This window comes from Bombus vancouverensis, chromosome 14 (genome assembly GCF_051014615.1).
Source record: "Bombus vancouverensis nearcticus chromosome 14, iyBomVanc1_principal, whole genome shotgun sequence".
NCBI lineage: Eukaryota > Metazoa > Arthropoda > Insecta > Hymenoptera > Apidae > Bombus > Bombus vancouverensis.
Genome location: NC_134924.1, coordinates 7,925,060 through 7,950,794, shown reverse-complemented (window position 1 = coordinate 7,950,794; position 25,735 = coordinate 7,925,060). Strand labels below are relative to the sequence as shown.

Genomic DNA, 25,735 nt, shown 5'->3' with positions numbered 1-25,735 from the left:
TAATAGTAAGATTTTTCAATATATTTATTCGTATGGACAAGTTGGAGCATAGTGCACAATATAATTAATATATAGTAGTCTGAGGAAGGGGTCAGATTACATTCTGGAGTTTGAACACAATATCTTACAATTTAACGACAAGATGCCTGCGTTTTTGTATTTGCTTCTGTACGTAATGTTACTCGTATATTCATATATTCGAAGTGTATAATATATAAAGCGTAACGACTCACTATTTTTATCATTCTAAAAAAATGGAGACAAGAATACGGGTCCTTGTTTATTACGTTACGTTAATATGTCAGTCCATCTTATGTTGTCATTTAATTTATTCGTTTGAGGATTTTCGCAATGGATTATGCAACATCGTGGCAAATACGTAGTACTCGCTAGAATATATCCTTAGTCGGAGATTGTCTCCAATTATTAATTACAACGTTTGTATCTCGTTTGCGTTGAGAGGAAGTATCAACAAGTTCGACATCGATCGGCGCAGTGCCGATCTTTACGCGGGAGATCGAAACGATAACCGATCGAACGTAGGAAGGAGCCGGTTTCAACGAAAACAGGATAAAAGTTTAAAACGTAATCGTTGAGCGTAATACGTGGTAAATTTATTGCCTGCAAAATGGGGGTTTTTCGTCAGTACGGTTCGAACGGACAACGCAAGAAACGTGTTGCACGAGGAATTTACGATACGCGAACGTGTATAGTGTATTCGACCATTGGAGACAGCTCCTTTTTTCGCGCAATTAGCGATTAACAATCTATATTAAATTTTCGTTTAAAAGCAAATACACTTTACAGCCTATACAATTCATACAAGTTGATTTTTCATCCCTCTTTTGTTCTCTTAGTATTTTTCCTTTCTTTTTTTTCACTTTTTTCCATTTAATCGTTTTTCTTTAATATCCTCTACTCGAATTTAAATTTGTGGAGAGCGCAGGGCAGGTCCAGGTACTTAGGCTATCTGTATATTTTCATAAAAATTCGTCAAGATCTTCGGCTTTTCCTTACTATGATTCGCGTATCGTTCTTCTCTGTTTTTTTCTTTTTATTTTTTATAAAAATCACAGCACAGCACCAGCATTTTTACTTTAAAGCCCGCCCGATTCTCCTTCGAACGCGTCTCATTAAAACTGAGACGATTCCCCGCGCGTTTCTCTGCCGTTCTCACTCTCCTTCTTTCTTCCTCTTTCATTCATTCACGCACGCACACGCAGACAATACTTTCTCTCTCGATCTCTTTCTCCCTTACGTATTCCGCTAAATGAATATCGCCGTTGTTATGTTCGAATGAAAAAAAAACACGCCTTATTCTCTTTTCGTTTATTTGGCATTTGCAACACTACGTACGGCACGATAAAACTAATTTCGAATCCTTGGCAACGAGATTTACCAATCGTCTGTACAACGTTATTTTTTTTTTTAATCGACGGTATAATAATAAAGTAATAGAACCGATAATTATTAATGAATAATTGTAATAAAAGGTACAATGATAATCGTTACTGCACTAATGTTAGGTAGCCGCCGGGAGATTATACGTGTACGTATCACTGTGGTGCATATGTACGCGTATATATATACTATACATACCTAATAGTTCTTTCCCGTTAATTAGTCTTATACGTTTTGCTCACTTGTTCTGTCTTTCTCTTTCTCTCGCTCTTTCTCTCTTCCTCCACACGCTCACTCTTGTGTCCATATTCATATCACACTCACACACACACACACTCATGTTGTCGGTCTATTGTACTCACGCAACGTTAACTACATTATTTTTAGTAAACAAATAGCATTCTAGCAAATTCAATGTACAATCACTTATCGTCACGTTATCGTTATTTAGAATTATCGTGATTTATTATACGCTTATACTTCCCACCCGACATGTATTTCGTTCGTATTTATTTGATATCGTATTAACCAACGTCCACGCACATTCTACTTGGTAGGTAGGTAATCAAATCGTCTAAAAAACGTGTCGTTCGCGAATCACGTAATTTCTCTAGAAAAATGTCGAGTCTGTTGTTCAGCAATCTTTTTCCTTTTTACAATAAAATACAACGATCTACAATTTCACCATTATAGACAAAGTTCTCAGTCGAACATTCGCACGTACGCGTTATACACAACGAGTTACGGAAAATATGCGACGCACATAACGCGCATAAGCACGCGCAGTAAAGTTTCCGTTTTTCACTCTCGCACATTCGCATCTCTACGTTACTAAGTGCAATAAAAATGTTGCCTGAACGTGAATCGACGCAGTTCGAGGCACACAGTCTCTTACATCGGAGAAAAATCGGGCAATTGGTTCGCGGTACGGCCGTAGTAACTTCCATCGTCTTTCCTATGCGTAAGATGCCCAATGACTCTACGACAGTCCTCGGTCCTCGGTCTAACGCAATGGAGTCTCATTAGGCGCACGCTTGCCTCGTGTCCTTTCTCTCCTCTCTCTACTTTCCTCGTGCTTTTCCTCTTATTACTTGTCGGCTTTCGCGGGCAACGATTCCTCACTATTTTGGGATCGCCGAATTTCGTTAAGCATTTCCAGTAAGCAGGTACAATGCTGCGTCCAACCGTTTCGAGCCATTCTTTTCCTACGCGACACCTGTTCCTTGCGAGCAAACAGCATCCGAAGTCTCGTTTATGAGTTGGTCGCACGAATACTGTTCTTATTCCCATACGTTGTTTCGCAATGCCTGCGTCACCGTCGTTTTCATCGTCGCCGTCGCCGTTAACAGCATCCAAGAAAAGATTAATAGGTAAGAAGGTCGTATAAAAATCTAGAAAATGTTTGTTTTTCGTTTGAAGTGGAAGATCAATGGTACGTGAATTGGGACTTCTTCATCGCGTTCGTTTCAACGATATCTTGGAGGAAGAGTTTTATTAAAATTTGAAATAAATTGTGCGTAGAGTCTATGCCGAATCGATTCGTTTTCTCCACGCAATGTTGAATTTTTGGCATTTTTCTTGTACGAAAAGTCCCAAAAACATAAGGTGCGTACGATAGGACGCTGAAATCTCAGTCGTAAATCCGTCGTTTCTCGGTATTCGATCGATTCTGAAACTAGTCGGTGCACCCAGCAATGGACTCGATGGATCGCGGTTGGGTCGACGCGTCATAGTACGTACAGATGATTTTTTCCTTGGAAATGGAACGGCGACACAATTCGGAAGGCAGGCGCGCTCTTTCACAGAAGCAACAAAGACAACAGAGACAAAGAGAAGGCTTGTGAACAGTGTGTGTCGTCAGCATTGCCGTCGGCGTTACCGTCAACATCAGTGTCAGCGGTATCAGTAGCAACCATACACGATGACCGGATGATCGTCGCGAGTCCAGATGGTTCCCGACGAAGGTGTTAAATGGTGAACGATAACGATGACATCGGCCTTAACAGGCAGATGCGCTGCTGCTGCTGCTGCTGCTGTTGACGAGTTGACAAACAGATCGAGAGTTGGTAGATTCTCCGATGGAGTATCTCTCTGATCGCGTTAACGAAGAAGAGGTAGCAGAGCCGAATTAGCGGTATTGCTGGGACGATCCTAAGGTTGCCTGCCAGCGGTAGCAGAGTGCGGATGTCCTGCGGCGGTTGCGCCGCTAACCGGCGGTGGATGATGAGACGTGTGGTGAGTTTGTGCGGAGGTGGGTCCGGTTGTTCCGGCTGCTAGTACGGGACCGGGGGCCGCGGGTCACTTGGGCGGGAATGGCGAGATCACCGATGCGGCTACCGCGGCGGCCTGCTGACTCGCCAGCATCGCCGCTGCAACACACACACACACATAGATACCGAGGCTCGTTAATTTATTTTTTCTCTTTCTCGAAAAACGTCTTTCGTCGTTCGTCGACCGACCGATCGACCGATCGTCGACCATCGACCGTTCAACTAACCGTAACTTATCGAACAGAATCATGTAAAATTCTCTGCCGAATCGAATCCACTCTCGCCGCCGGTTTACGATGATTTCCGAAAGGAAAACGTTTCTTTTCCTTTTTCTTTATCTTTTTCATTTCGCGTTTTTATCTTATTCGTGACGCGCATTCCACGATCCTCCGACCGGAGACCGACGACGACGACGAAATTCTCCGATAGCCTTTCGCGCTGCTGCTGTTCCTTCGTTCGTTTCGGCCACAAGTTTTCAGTGATTTCGCATCACTCCGCAGCCCAAGTATAGCGAGCGAACGATCACCGAAGTCAGATTAGGTTGGAAAAGTGATATCGGAGGCCGAGGAATACACAGAACATCATACGTCGAAACTACTTGTCGGGATAGGAGAGCGTAAGCGGGAGTAAGGATAAGAACGAGGAACATACGAGCAGCCAAAGAAGATATAATAGGGTTGAATAGCGCGTTTGTCTTTGTCGGTACGTTTAACGAAATTGATGCGCGTCTCTCAATCGTCTTCGCGATATTCGCGATATACAAATTCCGAGAAAAGTGTGCGGGTGGGGGAGGTTGTAACAAGTTTTGTGTAACTTTATCGAAGTATGCGAAGAAATAGGCAGAAAAAGAGAGAGAGAGAGAGAGAGGCAGAAGGCGCAAAGGGAAAAATAAGAAACAACCGCGATAATAATTAAAACAGGGTCGCTTGTTCTATTCGTCGTCCACGGGCGTTTGTCACAATGTCAAAATAGTATTTCCAAAAAGCGAAAAGAAATCGCTTTATGTCCAAAATTCAAAGAGTTTGATATTCGATCATCGCACAGTAATAGATTTTCGCAACGGTTCACATGCCCGCGCCAATACGACGATCGCGGTCAATGATTATCACAGTGTGAACTATACATTCGTAACTGCGCCTTCCAAGCGTCTCCTGACTGAACTCTTTAGTCCAACGCTCTTAACGTATATCTAATACAAGCACAAGTCGCAGTAAAAAACATTCGTTCGTCTAGTACCCGGCCGTGTTCTCGGTGAACAACACGACGCGTCGCGATTATCGTGCTATTCACGTACGAATCGATCGAGTTACCCATACGCGTGTTTCATAACGAATAGCTAGGTACTAAGCGTATCGGTTCGCGAGACTCGTGCTCCGAACTACGAACAGCGAGGAGGTAGCGACACGAGTCTCTCGAACATATCGGAGAGGACAACGTTCCGTTATCTAAAGAAGGAAGAACGAGGATCGAAGATCGGGACGGGATCGTGGTTGTGGCGACGATCTTGGTCGTAGTCGACAGCGGCGGCGACAGTGGTCGGTTCGGCTCGAACCGCGACTTATTGTCAGGGTCTGACGAGAGGCTTACCTCCGTAAGGGGCGGGATATTGTCCGGTCAATAGGGGATAGCCTAGGCCAACGTGCGTGTGATGATGTGTATGCACGTGCCGCTGGGGCGGGGGTGATCTATTGTCCTTGGTCAATGTTCCGGTACCAGCGTCGACCGGTGGCGGTTGTTGCTGCTGAGACTGTTGCCCTCCCGATTGACTTTGCTGCTTCGTTTGGGCTTGCTGGGCTTGCGATTGCGGTGGACCTGGTCCGGCGACCGAGCTAGGCGGTCCGCTCGGTGGTCGCGAAGGCGTCGGCCCTGCTGACGAAGGACTGGCAGAAGCCGCAGACGTTTTCGGGGTAGGCGATTTGAGCGCACGCTCCTGAAGCTCGTGTATCTTGTGCGCCGAATAATACTGATTGGCATGGTGTTGAAGCAGATCGAGGGCTTTGCCACCGGGCGGTCTACTGAGATCCTCCGGCGCGTGATACCTCGGTAGTTGATGAAGATACGGGTTGCCGGAATACGGTCCGGGAACCAGCATCGGGCTGAGCCCGCGATACATAGGATGACCAGGGTCAAATGGCAACGCGCTGTAGTGTTGCGGTTGCATGTAACCCGGATGAATGTAGGCGTACTGCGACGTGGGCGGTGGTGGTGGTCCTTGCGTCTCCATTGTTGGCTTCACGCCCTCCTGCTTGTTCTTCGAATCGTCGTTCTTTCCCAAGTCTTGCGGCTTCTCCTGCTTCGGTTGATGTTTTGGACTCGGAGGAGGTGGCTTCGCCTGTTGACTCTGCTTGCTCGCCTCCTCCTTTCGCCTTTGGTCGCCCGGATACAGGTAATACCTTCGATCATCCTGTATCGGTGCTGACGGTGGCGGTGGAGGTGCCGCCCTCTGACTCTGCCCACCATGGTACACGTGATACGGGCTCATTTGACTCTTCATCTCGATACTCTCCTTCAATATTTGATGATTCTCGTGCTGCTTGTCCTTCAAGCTAGGCTGCTGCTGCTGCTGTTGCTGTGGCTCCTGCTTGATCTTTGCCTTCTGCTCGTGCATCTCTTGCTCCTGCGCCTGCTGTTGCTGCTGCTGCTGTTGTTGCTGTTGCTGCGATACTGGCTGCGGTGGCTGATACGGATAACCGGGAGGCATGTAACCGCCATAGCCACCGTAATAGTGCGGCTGTTGCTGTGGTTGCGGCACTGATTGACTCAATTCCTTCTTCTCCTTCTCCGCTACAACACTCTGTAGGCTAGCCAGCGTCGGCATCTGCGGTATGTTGAGCGGCTTCATCTCTTGCTTGGGAGTCAGATCGCTTGGTTTTTGATCGACCGGCTTGCTCTCGGGAACACTCGGGACGAGGTAAGGCGGTTGGCCGTAGTACGGATACATGTTGAAATGAGGCGGTAGATGCGCGCTGGCGGCAGCTTTTCCATCCTTCTCCTGACTCTGTTTCGACTTGTCGGCCGGCTCCGCCTCGAGCACCGGTGCCGCGTCATCGGAAATGTCCGAGTAGGCCGGACTCTGAACGTCTTCTCGCGCAGCGTCGACGATTGGTGCTTCCAACGGTGACGGATGAGGGCTACCACCCGGCGACTTTCTCGACTTTTTCTTGTATCCCTGAGGTTTCGACGACGTCCTCGGGTCTTTGTTTTTATCCTGGTCGGGCATCAGAGCAGCGGTAGGTTTAACTTTGAATTGTGGCATTTTCGCGTGCAACGACACGCTCTGGTAGGGCTGCAAATGTGGTTGCACACCCTGTCCAGGGTGACCAGTCTGCGAAGGAGGGGTCGCCTGTAAGCCCGTCGCTTGCTGCGATACTTGGCTGGACAAGCTTTGAAGTGCCGGATGCTGACTCGCGATACCCTGCAACCCGCCCGACTGCGACGATTGTTGTTGTTGCAATCCAGCTTGCTGCACCACGTGAGCTTGCGTCGGCTGACCTAATTGCGCCGATAGCGAATGCTGCACGGACAGCTGGTGAGCGGTCGGCAGCTGTTGCTGCTGTTGCTGTTGTATAGAGGACTGTAGTTGTTGACTGGATTGAAGTTGCTGCTGCTGCGGTGGAGGTAGAGGTCCCGGCTGACCGGGCTGCAACGATTGTTGACTTTGCTGTAAAAGGGGATTCTGTTGCTGCGAATGCTGTGACATTTGGGACGGCTGGGGCGGCTGAGGAATATTTAACGGAGCCGGAATGTTTGCGCTCGGGTGCGGCGAGGGTACCGATCTCGGCGATTGACTAGCTCGAGGACTCGGACTTTGAGGCGAGTTCGAACTGCCCAGCTGGTTCGACTGCTGCTGCTGTTGTTGCGCGGACTGTTGCTGTTGCCTCGCCGAAGTGGGTATCGTCGATGACGGTGCGGGCAGATCCTCCTGCCCGAATCTCAGCACACCCGGCTTCACGATGCTTTTACTGCTTTCCGAGGATAGCACGGACGTGGGCGGAGGTTCTATACTTGGAGAAGCAACGCGTGGGGGAGGTGGTGGTGTTTCCGGTGGTAAACCGGTCGTAGGAGGGCTGGCCGGTCGGAGTGGTGTTCCCTCGGGCTTGTCCGCCGGCGATTTGACCGGCGTCGCCGGACTCGGTGCCTCGATATTGCTCTCGTCGTTCTCGGACATGCTGGTGATACCCTCCTTGGTGTCGTCGTCGTCCGCCGAGCCATGCGCGTGGCTCTGGTGATACTTGAGCCCGTTTATGTGTTTGTACTTTTTGTTACAGTTCGGTTCCGGGCATTCGAGCAACACTGGACTAGCCGGTGGCGAACCGCTTGGCGGTGTGGGTGGTGGAGCACGCCTCTTATTTTTATCTTCTTCCTCGGGACCTCGGGATTTCCTCTTGGCCGCTGGATCCGGTCGAGGCGGAACAAAGGCCGCCGGACTCGGACTCGCTGCTGGCGAACCTTGCGCACCACGGCGTCCCTTCGCACCACCATTTCGCAATTTACTGTGCACCGAACTCCTCGTTTCCGTGAAATTACTCAGGTCGTTGCCCGGAGTCGCGTTCGCGGCGGCTCTCCCCCTCTTGCCTCGACCCTTCGGTGTCCTTGCATCGAGATCGCTGGTCGGAGAGTCGCAGAACCTCGGTGGTGCCCAATCATGACGAGTGCAATCTAGCAAGGTACCAACGTACGTTTTCCCCCGCCATGTTACATTCACCACCAGCACACCTGCAACGCAAATCAGTCGAATTCTCGTCCAATTTTGAAACGAGCGAAAAATTTACCTCCTTCCGTTTCGTGCCAGACTATCCCTTCGAGAGTCACCGACGTCCCAGGCTCGCAAGGTCCCAGACATTCCGGTTCGGTGATGGTCCCCACGCTGGTACCGACACACACATCGGACATGTCCTGCAACGCAACATCCTTCTTTACTCGTAGGTGCATCGATCGTTCGTCACATGCAAATTTCGTGGCTGACACGTTTTACAATTATAGCCCATCCCCGCTCTAACCACCCGCTGTTCTATAATTCGATTTAATTAATAGTCGACTACTTTGACGCGCCAATGAATCTCGAAACGCGATGATCGTAAACGATCGTAGACATCGTCGGGAATGTCATTGCGAGTGTTACTAGTTTCTACCCGAACGGACGTTCGTTTCCAAACGTTCCGGGAAAAAGCACAGGAGATGCTTTCTTCGAGCCAGAGAAGAAAGAGAAACAGAGAAAACAAAGAAGACAGCGGAATTCCGTTCCATGAGTTGTTACGATAGACACAAGGGGACCGGTTGAACCTGATTCTATTGAAATTTCTTCGGACGTACATCCCGTTATCCCTTCCCCCCTTGGCCGTCATTTCTGCTTCTTTTCGATCTCACTTTTACTAACGAGAGAGGGAGGAGTAAAGAATAGAACGGAAGAGAGCAGAGGACGATTTCGCAAAATGCGAGCACAAATTACTCTGTTTGCCGCATACACGGCTGGACTATACGTGCAATCGCCGCTCCTGAGACGTAAGTATTACGCGTGTCTGTTTATATATGTACTCCAGCTGATAACCGTGTCTCGTCCGAGCTGCCTTGTCACGCGACGCATTCTGTATCGCATAATGTTCATTACGATAACGATAATTTACGCGAGCTGCGCTTTCTTCGATCAATCGATTACTCTCGATCGGCTTCCCTTCGATCACGGTCGATCACACGCGCGCCATCTACACCGACAACGAATATCTTCCACACGGAGAAATTAGGAACACCTAGAGACGCTATAGAATCTTTCGATCGTTGGTTAAGTAACGACCGATAGGAATTCGCATTTGACGAACCTTACGACCATCCAATGACACTTACACACTCTCTCTCTCTCTCTCTCTTTTTCTCTTCTGTACCCATCATTCTACTCTTCGTTCTATGCGCCCGTTCATTCATCTGACCGTCTGCCTGGTCGTTAACCCACCTACTCTATCTCGACTAACGCGTATATTGTTTTCTCTGGTATATGCTTCATAACAGCCTGATCGTTGCTTGTCCGTATGAGACGATACACGGAAGCATACCGCGTGTACTTTCTCGCTGGAACAGCTAATCGACCTACAGGAAATTTTCAGGCTTTACAATCGGTACTTTTGACGCGATGGAGACGACCGAATGGCAAAGTATGGAAATATTAGCTACGTTGGCTCGCGCTATAAAGGTTACCGCTATAAAGGTTATCGTAAGATCGTGGTTTCCTCATGGAGGGAAAACAACATTCTACGGTGATGTTTGCGTTTAACGCGAAAATACGATCTCTGTTCTTCCTACTACTGTGTTCTGGTTTGCGCGGTTTCGACAATCATGGTCGTAAGGGAAACGAAGCGAAACAATCTTGGACGGACCACTGCTCGAGTTTTTTTACCTCTGACATCTTTCGCTCCCCTCTCTATTTCTCTCAATTGATCGAATGTTTAACACCCGTTTAGATTGACCGGACGTTCTACTATACGACCATACACGTACTTACATCTCAAAACATCGATGCATACTGTAATATTGATTCACACGTACGGCTTTCGCGCCATCTGTCAGCACGTTACGGCGAGTTTCGCGTACAACGAGAACACGTTCCTCGCGAATCAACGATTACGTTTTCCCGATCCACTCGGGCACGTTTAAGCGTCACGGATTAAACCGAGAGGAGAGTTCTATTCAACGTTTTCGATCACAGATCGACTTCCAATCGGAAAACAAGATCGTCGATATCGCGAGATATTTTTCGGAACAGAAGGAATCGGATCGATCGGTAAGCGATTAGAAGAACGAAAACGACGAAAGCAATTCGAACGAACGGATTGCGTTGTTTCGTTGTCATTCGTATTTGTCCCCCCTCTCTCTTTGTACACATATATACATAAATATATATTCGTTCGCGTACTCTCGGGGATGGCGACCGCAGAGTATTGATTTCACCCCTTTTGCGTACCCCTAGCCGTTTCCGTTCCCCAATCGAACAGTTCCTAATCATCGAACCGAGATACGAAATCGCGATGCGCTTCGCGCTCTTGCTGATCCCCACTGTCAGCGCGAGCAACATCGGTCTGAACATGAGAAAAACCTAACGCTCTGAAAGTTTGGAGAAGGTTTGAAAATGTTTGCAATGTTTCTGTCGACGGAGGACAAAGTGGATATCGCGAAGGGAATCAAACTCGAGATAAGAGAGTAAAAGATAGGGGTAGGAGAGAGAGAAAGAGAGAGAGAGAGAGAGAGAGAGAAAGAAAAAGAGAGAGGAGAGGCGAGGAGAAAAGATCGGACGAACAAGCGCGCAAGTGCACGCGGGTGCACTTGCGTGCTCGTTGAGAACTCGCAAGGAATTTGTCGCGAAGGGGGTTACCTTTGGTTCGGTAGCGGAAGTCTTCAGTTTCTTCGGAGGTGGAGGACTGGCCGCGGTATCCATGGCGTCGTCGGGCGTCGTAGTGATCGGAGGTCCGGTACCAGGTACCGTGGCGAGTTTGGTCTGTTCGGGTTTGGCAGCCGGGCCAACGGCCGTCGCGCTAGCCGGACTCGGGGGTGGACACGGAGCCGCAGCGGAGCTGGTCGGTTGACCAGGCCCCTGGGACACCGAAAATCCCGTCCGCGAACTCGGCGGCGGTCCCTGATTTTGCTGAGGGGCGGTCGCAGCTGCCGGCGGTCCCTGAGATTGCGCGACCGCGCCAGCCCCGGCACCGGCTCCAACCCCGACGACACCGGCGCCCAACCCTGGTCCAGGTCCTGGACCCGGCCCCGGCCCGTTCGATGTCTGACCCTGTCCGCCGCCGCCACCGCCGCCGCCACTGCTACCACCGCCAACGCTGCCTCCGCTGGATCCACCACTGCCACTGCCACTGCCGCCAACACCCCCAAGTCTTGCGGTTCCGTTCATCTCCGATTTGCTCTGTTGATTGACTGTGTGATTAGTTTGTGGCTTCTCGTGCTTGTCCCGTGCTTTGTCCCGACGATGTCCGCTCGATCCTCTTTTTGACCCGGTGGTCGAAGAAGATGCGCTTCCAGTTCCACCGGCGGAACCTCCGGAATGACTCGTTTTCGATTTGTTCGACGAAGACGACGACGACGAAGACGACGAGGACGAGGACGAGGACGACGACGATGACGATGACGACGACGACTGACCACCGGTACTACTGCCACCACCGACACCTCCACTACCGCCGGTACCTCCGCCGCCGGATCCGGGCCCGGCGACGGTACCAGTTCCGCCGACACCGACGCCACAGCCGCCGGCACTACCGCCACCGACACCGGTACCGTTGCCGCTACCAGCACCGCCACCGCCGCTACAACCACCACCACCACCACCACCACTACTGCCACCGACACCGACACCTCCACTACCGCCGGCACCGGTTCCGGTTCCACCGGTTCCACCCGCGGCGCAGTCCGAGTTTTGAACGTTCTGAGCGACGATCGAAGTCGAGCCGATCGACGATGAGGAACTCGTGCCCCCCGACCGATCGGACACCGACGAACCACTCGAGGACAGGGAACCGGCACCCCCGTTCCCGCTATCCTGCGACGATATCGTTCCATTTATTTCATTCGACTTGACGATCTCGTGTTTCGCCTCACTGCTCTTCGTACCCGGTTTCGTACGTTTGATCTTCATTTTCAGTCCTTTGTCGACGGTGGCCGAGTGTTCAACGGCCATTTTGCCCGGATTACCAGAATTCCCGTGCGCTGCGTTAACGCTACCTACCACCAAGGCGTTACTCTGTTTTGAAGCGGTGCCCGCGACGATCGCCGGGCAACCGTTCGCGTTCCCGGTACCGTTGCTACCGACGCTATTCACGATACTTGCGTTCCCGTTAGCGGGACTGTTCGATCGTCCGGTCGAGTTTAATACGCAAGACGAGGACACAGACGACAAGGTGGACGACGATACGGTCGATGAGGATAAACAAGAGGTTGACGACGACGACGACGACGATAATGACGAAGATAACGACGAAGAAGAAGAGACGGAAGAAGTCGAAGAAGAAGACGACGACGACGACGACGACGAGTTTGACGATTGACCGCAACCGTTCGGACTTGCTGTCGTAGCTACGATCAAGTTTGACGAGCTCAAACCGTTCGCTGTGCTTTGCAGTTGATGATGATGATGATGATGATGATGATTCGAGGTATTCGATGCCGATGCTGCCGAGGCAGGCGTAGAAGCCATGCCTGTCCCTGAGCTCAATTTCTCGTCCCTCGTCTTCTCAATGTCCGCATCAAGGTCGATTATCAAATCTCCTATTCCGATGTCCCATTCGTTGTCGTCGTATTCGAAGTTATTGGTCGCATTCGTCGCGGCCGGATCCAGCTCATCGGTGTTTGCAGCCACCGTGCTTGCTTTAGACTCGCGCTGTTGTCCCGATGACGACGACGACGACGACGACGACGATCTCTCTCGACCTTGATGGTGATGATGGTGATGATGATGGTGATGATGGTGATGATGATGGTGATGTCGGTGCTCCCGATGATCTCTTCCTGCTAGCCCGCGTTCCCGTTTTCTCGACGAGTGTTCACCACCGCCTCCGCCTCCTCCTCCCCCTCCTCCTCCTCCTCCCCCTCCGACGTTGCCACCAACGATATGTCCGCCGTTGTGTTTGCCACCGCCGATGCTGTTAGCACCGTTGCCACCGTTGTGCTGCCCGTTGTTGTTGTTCCCGCACTCGATCGCACAACAGCTTTTCCCGTGGCTGTTGTCCACGTGGCACCCACAGCCGTTGACGCTACCGTTATCGAGGCTGTTGCTACGATGATTAAAGTGGTTGCCGTTGTTGTTGATGTTGTTGTTGTTGTTGTTATTGTTGTTGCGGCTGTTATTATTTTTGACGATACTGTTATTGTTGTTGCCGCCACCGTTGTTGTTACCGTGGTGACTGTTTTTGATAACGTGATTGCCGTTATTCCCGCCGCTGTTGTTGTTGTTATTGTTGACGTTGCCGATGCCGTAATTTACGCTGTTGCCACCACCACCACCGATGAACGGAGATGGTCCTTTGCGGTTTACGTTAGGGAGGCGACCGCCTAGTGGCGTGGTCGCCATGCCCTTTGAAACGTTACCCCGGTGCCCGCCAGCCTGATCACCAACTGCCCGCCTGTTCTCACCGATTCCAAACAATGGCACCACGCGCAACACGCGTCAATTTTACCCCGACCACCGCCCGCAAGACGCGCCACGTTCATCGAACACATCACTTACCGTCTCGCGGCTGCCCTCCACACACCGATATTACCGATTCTTTCGATATATCCGCCTCCCGATCTCTTCGCCGTTCTCCCTTTCTCTCTTATATTTCTCACGCTCTCTCTTTCTCTCTGATTCCCTAGCTTCGCGACCGCTGCAATTTCCTCTCTACCTCTTCTTTTTTTTTGTTTACTCTATGACGCTGCTACGATACCTCGTTTACCGATTTTTACCAATTCGCGCGATCTCGTCGTGGGAGGCGGCCCAACCTTTCTTCTCTTTTTCTCCTTGCGTTATCCCCTCCTTTCCTTTTGCCCCCTTCTTCGGCCGAACCTTCTATCTTTGATTCCTCTTTTTCTTCCCCTCCTTCTTCGACCCGTTATCAGTGCACCGTATTCCCTTATCGTTGATCCCTTCTCTCCAGCCACCACCACCACCACCACCACCACCACCTCCTCCTCTTCTTCTTCTTCCTCCTCCGTATTTTTCTTCTCTTTCTCCGTTGTTTCAAAGACACGGGTTGTTCCGGTAGGAATTGCTCTTCACTGTTCTTTGATGTATCGTATCCCGGTGTCCGATGTTCGTCGTTGTCGTCGTCGTCGTCTATCGGTGTTTTTACGTCCCTTTATCTCGCATGTCGCGTCGAACGATCGCTCGTCTCCTTTATGTTTCCGCGTGGTATTTTTCTATAAAATCGATCCCGCTCAATTAGACACTCCGCACAAATCTTCCTTTGATCCTTTTACGAAGAGCGAATTCCGACCGTGATTTCTCTTTCCAACTCGCCGCTAAAACGGTGATCGTACTTCCATCGTTTGCCAAAATTTCGATCTGTAATAAAAAAACAAATACGATTCTTTGAAGCGTGTACTGGCCACGGTGCGTAGATATATCCGTTCCTTTCACGATTTCCTCGCTCGCTGCGCGTCTATTTATCGCTCTCTTTCAACGTATCCTTCGCGAACGAACCGTTTGGGAAATCGCCAATTGACCGCTGTTCGACGGATCGTTCTTCTCGCGTCGATGCACCGGTAAAAGTTCATGAAAACGCGGACAATACGAATGGACGCGTGTCGCGTCGGAAACGCGATAGGACGAGTGAAAGGAGATGGATTGGAGAAAGGAAAAGAGAAAGAAGGCGACGTGCAAAGTAACTTTCCTACTCGTCATCGTTTCCACGGTTCTTATCGACTCGTTGTCAACGACGTCGGCGCGCGTTCCGTACTTCCGATCGTCCTTCCATGCCCGCAAATTGATATTCCCACTTAGAGAGGAATTCGTGTCAGGGAACGATTAATTTTACCGGCGGCATTTGGCGCCAATCCAATCACCATCCTCGGCCCCTTGCCCCCCCTCTCTCACTCTCTCTCCCTCTCTCTCTCTCTCTTTCGGTCAATGTTGGAGACGATTAACCGCATGAGAATCACCGAGGTATTTGCAAACCCCTATCTTCTCCCCACGTTACGCATCCTCTACTTTCTCCTTTTCCACGCCAATCAGTCAGCGTTCGCGGAAACTACAAGGATCGTAATCGCGAAGCGGAAAAATCTCGGAAGGACAACGACGAGCCGACGCTGATACGTGAAAGATCGATCGTGATAATCGTTTCGCGCTGATACGCAATCGGCATTTTTTGATAATTTAGAGAGATCGATGATAGAGAGACGCGCAGCCAGGCGAACTAAATCTACAAAGTACATATACGCGCAACGTCTATGTACCTGACAGATGTTCGGTTAGATTTTTCATGGGATGGATACTGTATGGCTTTAGGCAGGAAAACAGCAGTGACGAAGAAAAACGCATGTCACGGGTACCGCTAGAGAAAAGGGATCAAAGTTTTTCAAGTTGGAAACGAAGCACGATCGTGCGTCGAACGTTCTCGTTCGCAACGCTCGAGTAAGCCGTTACTCGACGATTTCCAACGTCTAGTTTGAGCGTCGAAGCGTCGATGAACGCGTTTCCTTGATCGTTCATTCGTTACTTCCGTTTCGATTACTCTGGTCTTCCGCTCCTTACCGCTCCCATTTCTCCCAAACTAGCAATAAGTAGTACGAACCCCACCAGAACGATCTTTCGTTCCTGCTAGTTCGATTGTTCCCCAATCGCCTCGTCTCTATCGAACCACTACCAGCGACTCTTCTCCACCGTCGGACAACGACAACGACGTCCATTCTTGTAACAGACGGAACGAATCGCGGGCTGGTTCTCATCAAGTACGAGCAACAGAGTCGATGGATCGTTCTCGTGCGCGTGTCGTGTAGCTTCCCCGTAAAAAGCGTACAAACTCGTTTATTTACAATTTCAACGAACGTTTCCTCGTACCTCGAATCGAAGAACCGTGAAATCTCGCGAATGAGAAATCTTCGTTCGTGTATTCGTCGTATCGTTTCGTCGCACGAAATCATCCCTTAACGATGTTGTTCCTCTTTTTCTGCTAATTTGCTCGTTTTAAGATGTTCGTTCTAACGAATACGAAGTCGCGAAATTCGTTCAATTCCGTCGATCTGGTCGGTCAATGATCCGCTGGTAAGTTTCCGCGATAAAGCTACGCGATTCGAGATAACGAGTCGCGATATCTACCAGGTAAAGGTATAAAACGCGATATGAAACGCGACGGTCGTTGGCAGCAAATTGGAACGATCAATTACGATGGCGCACGGCGATCTATTAAATTGCTCGTCGCGCGTATCGTTTTGTTAGCTGATCGTCACGTTTCTTAAATCTGCTGTCGTCTAAACCACGTACCGTAACGTACGGGTAAATCGAATTGTACAAAGCCTTCGAAACTGTTATCCTGGTCTCTAAAAAATGCTAACGGCATTGCTATCACCATTCGTAATTATAGTCGATAGATGATACATTTGTCACAACACTCTTTGGCGAAACGATAAGTAAATACTACTACCAGGCCCGTCTGTCTCCCGTTCGAAGGAAACCATCCGACGACGAGATTGGTAGTCGGAATGGCAACGACAACAGCCATTTCCACCGGATCCCTTTCTCTTCGTACTTCGACTCGCCACGAAACCGCCTAATAACTTTCCTATTCGATTCTTCGACGAGTAGAGCAACGACAACGACAACTTCGATCGAACGATCATCGTCGTCGACGTATCCTTCGACTGCATCGGCTCTGACCGTCTGCCTCTCACTGAACCGACTGCTTCCCCTTCCCAATCGTACACCTCTATGCACGCCACTACAGGCATCGCTACCACCATTGCCGCTGCCGCCACCACCACCACCTCCACCGTTGCCACCACCACCGCTAATGCCGCCGCAGCTATCCAATAATACCACTATTCCAATAACTTGTCACAAATTATTACTACTATTAGGTTTTCTGTCATACTCGGTCGACCGATCGATTTTATCGAATTTTCTATACTTATCGTGCATTCTATATTTACGCCTATTCTCCGGTTTCTCGTTTTCCTTTTTCTTTCCCATTATATATTGCTTCTACGTTTTCCTGCGCTTTTAACATCTTTCAGGCTACTTTTAATTATACATAGAAGAAAGCCTACCTTACCGATTACAGTGATTTTCAAATATGTTATTAAGATCAACATTCTGAATTACATTTTTCTATGCTTATAACCGCCGCTTGGCTTTAGTTTGCAACGTATTCGTAAAAATGTTTGTGCCACTTTATCATTATCATGCTGCGGATTAGATTTGGGTTAGCTGTACGTACGGACATGCATAATGATATTATAGATGTATTCGTACCACGATGCGTTCATGCGTCTCGCGCTTCAATCTGTAACTACAGGGAGATAAGAAAGGAATTCGTCTTAGCTTAGCTATGCACATATAATATCATCGTATTCGTGTATAAAGCTAATTCAAGCCTAATCCACGCTTAGGTAAAAAAATAGCAAAAGATATTTTTATGAATATCTCGGAAAGTAAAGCCGAGTGGCGGTTATATGGCCACTAACAACATATCTGAAGATCATTGAAATCGATGAGGTGGACGCTCTTCTATACATATAATTACCCAAGAAACTTCCTAGAAACGTCGCAATATACGTACAGAAGTGATTTACTTTTTGTATCCTTGGACATTGAAAATGCAGATTAAAAATCAAAGAGATTGTAAATACGTTTCTTTCCTCTACTCTTAATTATGCAACGATACTACCAGCAACCGGTGCTCTGTGTTCGTTCGTCCATGTAAATTTTGGAAACACAAGGTCGTGACGATTTTTTTACGACGAAGCGAGTCGATGACCGTAAGAACAATAGCAACAACAGTAGCAGCGCCCAGTATACTTGAATATACGATGAGCGAGACAAACACACCTGAGTGGCATCTTGTAATCGGTTAGAAGGGAACTTTGAAAGAGAGAGATCACTGCGCTTGCGTAATAAACCAGTTCCGCGACATTATACCACTACATAAGTATGTGATCTGTCAATGATGAGAAATGTGATTTCTACAAAATGTGTTTGTCTCGTGAAACATTCTAAAAGCAATCAAACACGAAATTAGACCTTGATCTATTACGACATATTGATCAAACTTTTTTTACGGACGTAGGGCTATGAGTTTCGAGTTTATAAACAAACAGAGCGTCGAGTAAGCTAAATTAAATCGGTAATGACGATATATTCGAAACGTGTATTCTGTTTTATATTTTTCGTCTCGCAAGGTCAATTTCACAGATAACCATCGCTACGAATAACGAAGAACGAAAAAGTGCGAGAAGATAGACGGAGAAGCAGGAGCAAGAGGAAAGAGAAAAAAAGAAGAAGGAAGATAGGGCATAGAACAATGGCGTAGAACAAAGGGGTTTGACGTTTCTGTAGGATGCACTTATTACGTGTGTCCCATATCGTCGTACACGCATTAAAACGGTAGACATTTCTCTAGATCTAATATTTGAAGAGCTGGATTTTCTTGGCAAAGGAAAATGATGACTTCCGGCCTTCCTTGATTAGTATCAATTTTTTAAACGCTTCGTTGTCCGAGCTTGTTTGAAAACTACAAAAGGGTTAGTTGAAAGAAAAGTATAGTATGGACGTTGTTACACATGGGCGGAGAGGCAATATTTATGGCTAATAAATATTAGCACCAATGTCCAATAGCATTGCCTGAAAAATAGTTCGACATCGGAATCTATACGACTCGTGCGCGTTTGACGTTTATCGAGTCAAGGTAAGCAAACAGCTACGAAACAGGCGAAGAGGAGAAGGGCTGATGACTACGTGACGTTTTAGCCCGAAAGTCTGCAACGCTACAGTGAACCAGGGCGAGCCGAGGTAAGACGAAATGCACCGAGAGAGACAGATAAAGAAGAAACGACCAAGACGAAGAATCACGATACCATCGCTTCACTCTGCCAGTCACTTACTCGTTTCCAAAAACTCGCCAATATCATCGACCATACCGCACCGTTGCTGGTGATCCTTTGGAAAAACGCCAATCTTTTATCGCTTTCTTCTTCCCTCTTTCCTTTTCCGTTCTCGTTGCACGTCGCTACAGATATGCTATAATCAACGATTAAGCTAAATCGATCGTTCTTTGATCGCCCTACCTCTCGAGAAAGATTCTCAATTTATTACTTATTTTCTATCGCCAAGTTCACACAAAATAATTTGCCAGCAGTCAATGATAACAAACTTTTACAACGCGTTCCGAAATTTTATCGTAATCGTTTAAAGTAAAAAGCTTTTATCAAATGCGATTTACACGATGTACCTCGCTCTCTTTTAATACCGTCCTTTTCTTATACGCCAATAAGCTAAAAGACTGTCGAGAGTAATCTCGTTTCTTTCATATAAAATAGCCGACCAGATATACCGATATGCATATTTATTAATCAACGCGACGGAAAGATCAGAATGTTTTCTAGAAATTATCTTATTTGATTATAACCAATGATTCATTATATACGAAGCGTTAATGTTATTCCCCACTGTCCTTGATCGTTTCGTCGTAGCAATTACTTCCTCTCGTCTACATCAATAAATAAAATCGTTCCGTGTAATATTTGTATACCGCTCGCGTATCTGCGTATATTCTAAGCGTTCCGATAACGAAACATCGTCGCAATAGTCGAAACCCATAAAAATAATATTCGTAAAAGAGATACGAGCTAATCGATGTTCGTGATGGTAATTTGCGTTATTTGGGGCAAACAGTAAAAGAAATTATTCTTTCGATCGTCCACAAAAACCAAATCGTTTGATTTAACAACTGCGCAACTTTCGCTATACGTTCAAACGATCGCTGTTGGCACTTAGTTGATTAGTCTTGTTTGACCATATTTACCGTATCTATGTTTTTTCCGAAAAAAAAAGAACCAGCGAATACCTGCGCCTTTACCGTACCAACAATATTGAAATTTTAACGTTTTCACCATTTGTTTCGCGTTACGCGCGACAACGAGCTGACAAGGCAGAACAGTTATTTTCAAAATAATTTGTTTTTCTGCGGTCATTTAGTTGCCACACCGCGCTAAACACAAACAGCATCTTATATATAATGCGTTCAACAGTTTTCTTAGATTTTCTGTATGAGTAATAAAGCACATAATGAGCTAAAGTTAAAGTCACTCGTGAGAATTGCTTCAGACCGTCTCTTCCTCTTTAGACTTATTAATGGAACCATCTGTTATCCTCAGCTCCTGGAACTAATCAACTTGTACGCACCCATAAGACCACTATAATCAACGCAACCATTTCTTGCATATAGATATTGCTCAAATTTCTCCATCTTGTATCCAGTTAACCGTATATGCAATGTCGCGAACATATGTGGCAACGCTTTGGACATTTTCTGTGATTTTATCAATACATCCAAATCTCGCATTTACAGAATCTTGCAGGTAATGCCTGCAGGACACGTCTCTCCTTCCATCCTTTTTTCTCATCATCTCTTATCTTCTTATGTCTTTTACATCTGCTGTTTCTTACTTTTTCTTTCTACTTTTTGTTGTTGAACTGGTGTTCTTTATATACTCTATACTGACTATTACGGTACACTACTGGGCATTCATTTCCGTACATATATGAAGTAAATAAATACAATAAAATATAGATATAAAATATTATGCTCAATACTTAACTTTCTTGGAACAAATTGAACGAAGAAACTTCACAAACTATAAGCGCATTAGGAATCGACTTGTCATATTAATGAGTAAAATAAATGTTAAAAAGCTTTGAAGGACGCGAACGCGATAGGAAACACAAATACGCTACTGCCAAAAAACTGACATATATGTGGTCGCTATATGTAATATACATGTAGCTAATATACATATATGACGTGAATACTGTAACTTGGCTGGTTACGCTTCGTAATTAGTACATATGTGGTCATCGTGGAACGTTGTAAGAGCCACAAGCAGCCCTGTGCTGGCATCGCTAACATACAACATACGAGTTTCACTGCCATCGACATACACATGCACGTGCCATGCTATGCGGCTCAACTTCCGTTTCACGATACATATTGCCATTTCCCTTTATTTCCATCTTTCCAATCAATCTTTCCTGCAACCCTTCCGTTTTACTCCAATCTATTCTGTTTTATCGTGTTATTATTCATTTAATCGTAAATCTCTATTTCGTAGAACAAGAAAAACAAGAATGGGAAAAACTAAGAGACTATGACCGTATCGTTGATATACCGTCTTTCAAAACAACACTGAAAATAGCACCGATGACAAATTCTTATCTATTCGACGTACCCGACACGGCAACCTGACGAAGTATGTACATAATTATTGCGCATAAGAATCGAACGAAATGTATACAACGCGATACCGTTCCAATAGCTTCGACTGTAAAACTGCACAAACAAGAAAATCACGTTTCTATGTGCGCTATCGTGTTATTCGTATGAGAGGAAAGGACAGTCCGATCGGGAACCTAAGGAGATACCAGAAAGAGCTAAAGAGCAAAGGTAAAGAAGAAGCACAGGGGATGGTACTATATCTTGTGAACGAAAAAAGATATTATATGGTTAAAGGGAAAAACAAGGAGATGATATGTACGAGTAGTAGTAAACGAGCATAAACGAGAAGAGATGTAAGCCCTATGTGTGCGCGCGCGCGCGCGTGTGTGTGTGAGCGAGCGCACACGTTTTGTATATGTATACACATATAAAGGTAGGAAGAAACGGAGGATGGGAAAGGGGGGCAAAGGAGAAGAAACAACATCTCCTAACTCGCTTGCTCGCACGCACGCACGGTCGATCGTTCCTGCTGGCAGCCATTTTGTGCTTGCCCGTAGACCCGACATTCTACCCTGGGAAAGTATTGCCCGTAATTCGCTTTACCCCACGCGTTTCTTCGTACAATTACGCCTTTTTTGTCTACGAAAAAGGCATCGACTAAAAGAAAACACGTGAGAATACATGTACCTTGTCCCATGATATAAATTTCTTAATATACCGTTGCGTTCAAACGATCGAATGATTTGTACATCGGGACAATTCTATATCAGATATCGTTCTGTAGTTCATCCAGTACAGTTTTGATCAAAAGTTTGCTTATGGCCGCCTTTAGCGTCGATTCTACTTCGCTTTTCACCGCTTTAATTAGCAATAACATATCGATATTAAGAAAAAGTGATTTTTTCAAACAAAGGTTATCGTTAAGAATACGACGGCCGTTTGATGACCCGTCGTCTAAGGTCAGCCATTTAATCAATACCGAAGATTATACCAATGTACCATACTTCTCGCTAATTAAAATGAACTTTATACTTGTCATTGTTTCTCGATCGTTTATAAGCAACGCGATATTGTGTTATTTCTAAAGAGGGAGAGTGTCTTTATCGTTATCTACGAAAATTATAAATCTAGATCGAATGACGAAAATATCCAGCGAAATATCAGATGATACGATGTTGTTGTAAATTCGGTAGTTGTAATTAAATAGAAAAAACAGAAAGAAAATTGAATAATGCAAAGCACAGTGTTACGTATAATAGCTAATCGGAGAACATTCCGAACTTATCCAATAGAATATGCATACTCTAAAAAACCATTTATAGATTCAAATATAAAATGCACTACCTCCTTGTTTCGGATATGTACCTATATCGTATTCGCCAGTGAGCAAATGCGACTGACGAGCAGGTTTGTCATAAAAAATGCATAGGATAAACAAGTTAAAAACAAACTAAAGCGAGTAATTAAACGCATTGAATGAACCGTGAAAACACGAGTGACACGTGGACGATTGCGAGCATTGATTTTTTATTTCATAACGATGATTTAACTCGCTCATTAGCAACGCTTTGAGGTTTGTAACAACGATGTCTATCGACGATAATTGCTAATTATGTAGTCTTTGCAAGAATCTCTTCAACTCCCAGTATTCTTTTTCTCTTTATCCCCTCTACACACTGTCACATGATTGTCAAATGAACGGATTGCAATTACATACATCGCTTTACTCGAAAACCTCACTGTTGCCATTAGCGAGAACCCGTTAGCGAGAGCCGTTACGAGATAAATGGAAGTATGTAATTGCTACGGCAACTTATCCATTAAAGATCACCGATTAATTATACTTTATATAGTATTATATTGTACATATACAATCATAGAAGATAGAATATAGTGGCACGCGGTAGAATTCAACGACATCCTTTCTAATCGCTAGCTCAACGACTCTTCGAAAAATAAAACAGTGAAACGGTGTGTAATGGGGGACAGATAGCTCTTGGATGAACCGTGATCGGTGTTTGTATGAAAAACATCGCTATGACGGTACGTTATCGTATCGATCCATCTCAACGATCAATCTTAACAAAAACTATCGTTTCGAATAAACTCGTCTCGTTTTCATAAAACGAATGTCTAAGTTTTTGATATCGCAACAAAGATATACGTTAAATTCGTCGTATTATTACGTAAAACAAAACAAGGTCATTGTTTATCTTTTAACTTGTGTTTACGTATCAAGCAGCTTACACTAATACCTAAATTACTCAGCCAAAAGGAAATAATCACAGACCTAACAGTGTTTATTCGCAATTTTGTTAGAAAGACACAATATGACATCTATTTACGGGATATCGAAACATTTTGTTTGCTTCCGTTTGTTTACCTATGTCCTATTTCTGCGTAACGAAAAGTTGATCAAACACAAATTTATTCCCTATCTTCGTATTTTATACGCGAATTTCGAGATCAGATTTCATTTTTTACATTGATATACAGGGGGCAGGATCCGTTGAAACATAGGATCTTCTGTTAATTAAATTGTGTTTAAATAGAAAATGGATTTGTAAAATGAGTGTGAAATTTCGAAAACCGATTGAGCCACTTGTAAAGACGACCTAGTAAACTCTCGAATTAAAGACGCAAAGACGAGGCCGCATCCATTATGATCGTAATCGATCGTAAGCCACCGTGTCGCATCGTTGCATGACACCGTGTGTTTTGTGATAATAGTATTGCGCGAAACATTACTTTACACCTAACCATACCAAAAACGCTGAAAACGATCGAAAGTAGTCAGAATGTACATTGTGCGTGTAGAAATAAGCCACGAATCCGACTCGACACGATACCGATTCCGAAGAGGACAAACCAAAGAAATGCTACTGCTACGATTCGAAATTGAAGAACGTGCGTACGTGCGTGTAACACGCATGTATGTAAGTATGTATGTATGTATACGTCGCGTACCGGCTTTGCTCTGGCTTGCAACAACTCCAAGCAAGTTGCACACACTCGAAAGTAAGTATACACGCGAGTACGCACACGCGCTATGCCACGCCACTATACCATACGACATGAGACGAGGCGAGACGAAACAAGACGAGATGCGACGAGACGAAACGGGACGACACGGGACGACACGGGACGAGACGAGACAAGACGAGACGAGACGAGACGAGACGAAGCGATACGACACAATGCGACACATCACGCATCAGCAAGTGGTGAATACATACGCGCCCGATAAAAATGTGTACACGACGTACGAATAAAAAGTACAACGTTGTATAAATCGATGGAAATACTTTTACAAGCTTCTTACCATCGTGCGCTTGTATCGAAGACTGGACAAATTCGCGTTGGTCGTTTCAAAAATCCACTCTTTCTTTTCTTTTGTTTCATCGATGTTGTCTCGTGTTATCATTCATACGAATTCATCGAAAGTGGTGTATCCCAAAAGGTAATCCAATTTGAAGAAAGATGATTAATTTTCCAGTATTGTCGAGTGTCTCGTGGCGCGTAGAAAATTCACCTCGCGACCTCGTTCCCACGCATAAACGCGAACACACTAGGGACGAATCACTCAACCAGATCTCGATACGTTTAAATACACAGGCGGCCGCGTTCGCGCACGCTCGCACAGACACATAGATACTCCCTGTTGTACGCACTTTGCATCGTGTACAGTGTACAGTATACAGGCTCGATTATCCATGCGACGCTACGCGCGTTCCTCTTCTTTTTCGGTAGTAGCGTTAACTAACCGATGCGTGTGCCCCGTCCACCTTCACTCTCGCTCACTTGTTTCACCTTGCATCTCCTTTTCTCTTTTTTTTTCTCTTTTTCCACTGATGTTACTATATCCTCCTATTAAGATCCTCTTTAACACATAGCAATCTAATAAGCTAACACATAGCGATCGTGCACTACTTTTCGTCACACACGATAAACACGTACACACGACGAAGGAACGAACATACGTAGCACTTTCCCGAAGTCCGAGGACGCGTACATCGTACGCGAGTCCCCTTTACGCGACCAACATTCGCAGGCCCCAATAGATTCGATAGCTGCCTTCTCCTCCTCTTCTTTCACTTCTGGACAGACAAAAAAGATACCGTGTAGCTAAAAATTACAAAACTGGCATCGTCGTGTTCGATCAACCAGCCA

At 46.4% G+C, this 25,735-nt stretch overlaps 1 protein-coding gene across 7 annotated transcripts in view; it reads right to left on the bottom strand.

Moving 5' to 3' along the window:
* Positions 1-6: 6 nt before the first annotated feature.
* LOC117166748 (uncharacterized) overlaps positions 7-25,735 on the bottom strand; it is a 32,435-nt gene continuing 6,706 nt past the window's right edge. For 2 of the 7 annotated variants that reach the window (XM_076624193.1, XM_076624194.1), the window contains exons 2-6: positions 24,888-25,662; positions 11,032-14,703; positions 8,444-8,567; positions 5,259-8,387; positions 7-3,770 (exon numbers count right to left, since the gene is read on the bottom strand). In XM_076624193.1, the coding sequence (XP_076480308.1) occupies positions 3,700-3,770; positions 5,259-8,387; positions 8,444-8,567; positions 11,032-13,731 (6,024 nt within the window). In that variant the 5' untranslated portion in view covers positions 13,732-14,703; positions 24,888-25,662 and the 3' untranslated portion in view covers positions 7-3,699. Of the gene's footprint in view, positions 3,771-5,258; positions 8,388-8,443; positions 8,568-11,031; positions 14,704-15,593; positions 16,614-16,777; positions 17,038-24,887; positions 25,663-25,735 lie in introns of those variants that run through there. The other 5 variants (XM_033351032.2, XM_033351042.2, XM_033351051.2 and 2 more) reach the window with 4 other exon arrangements.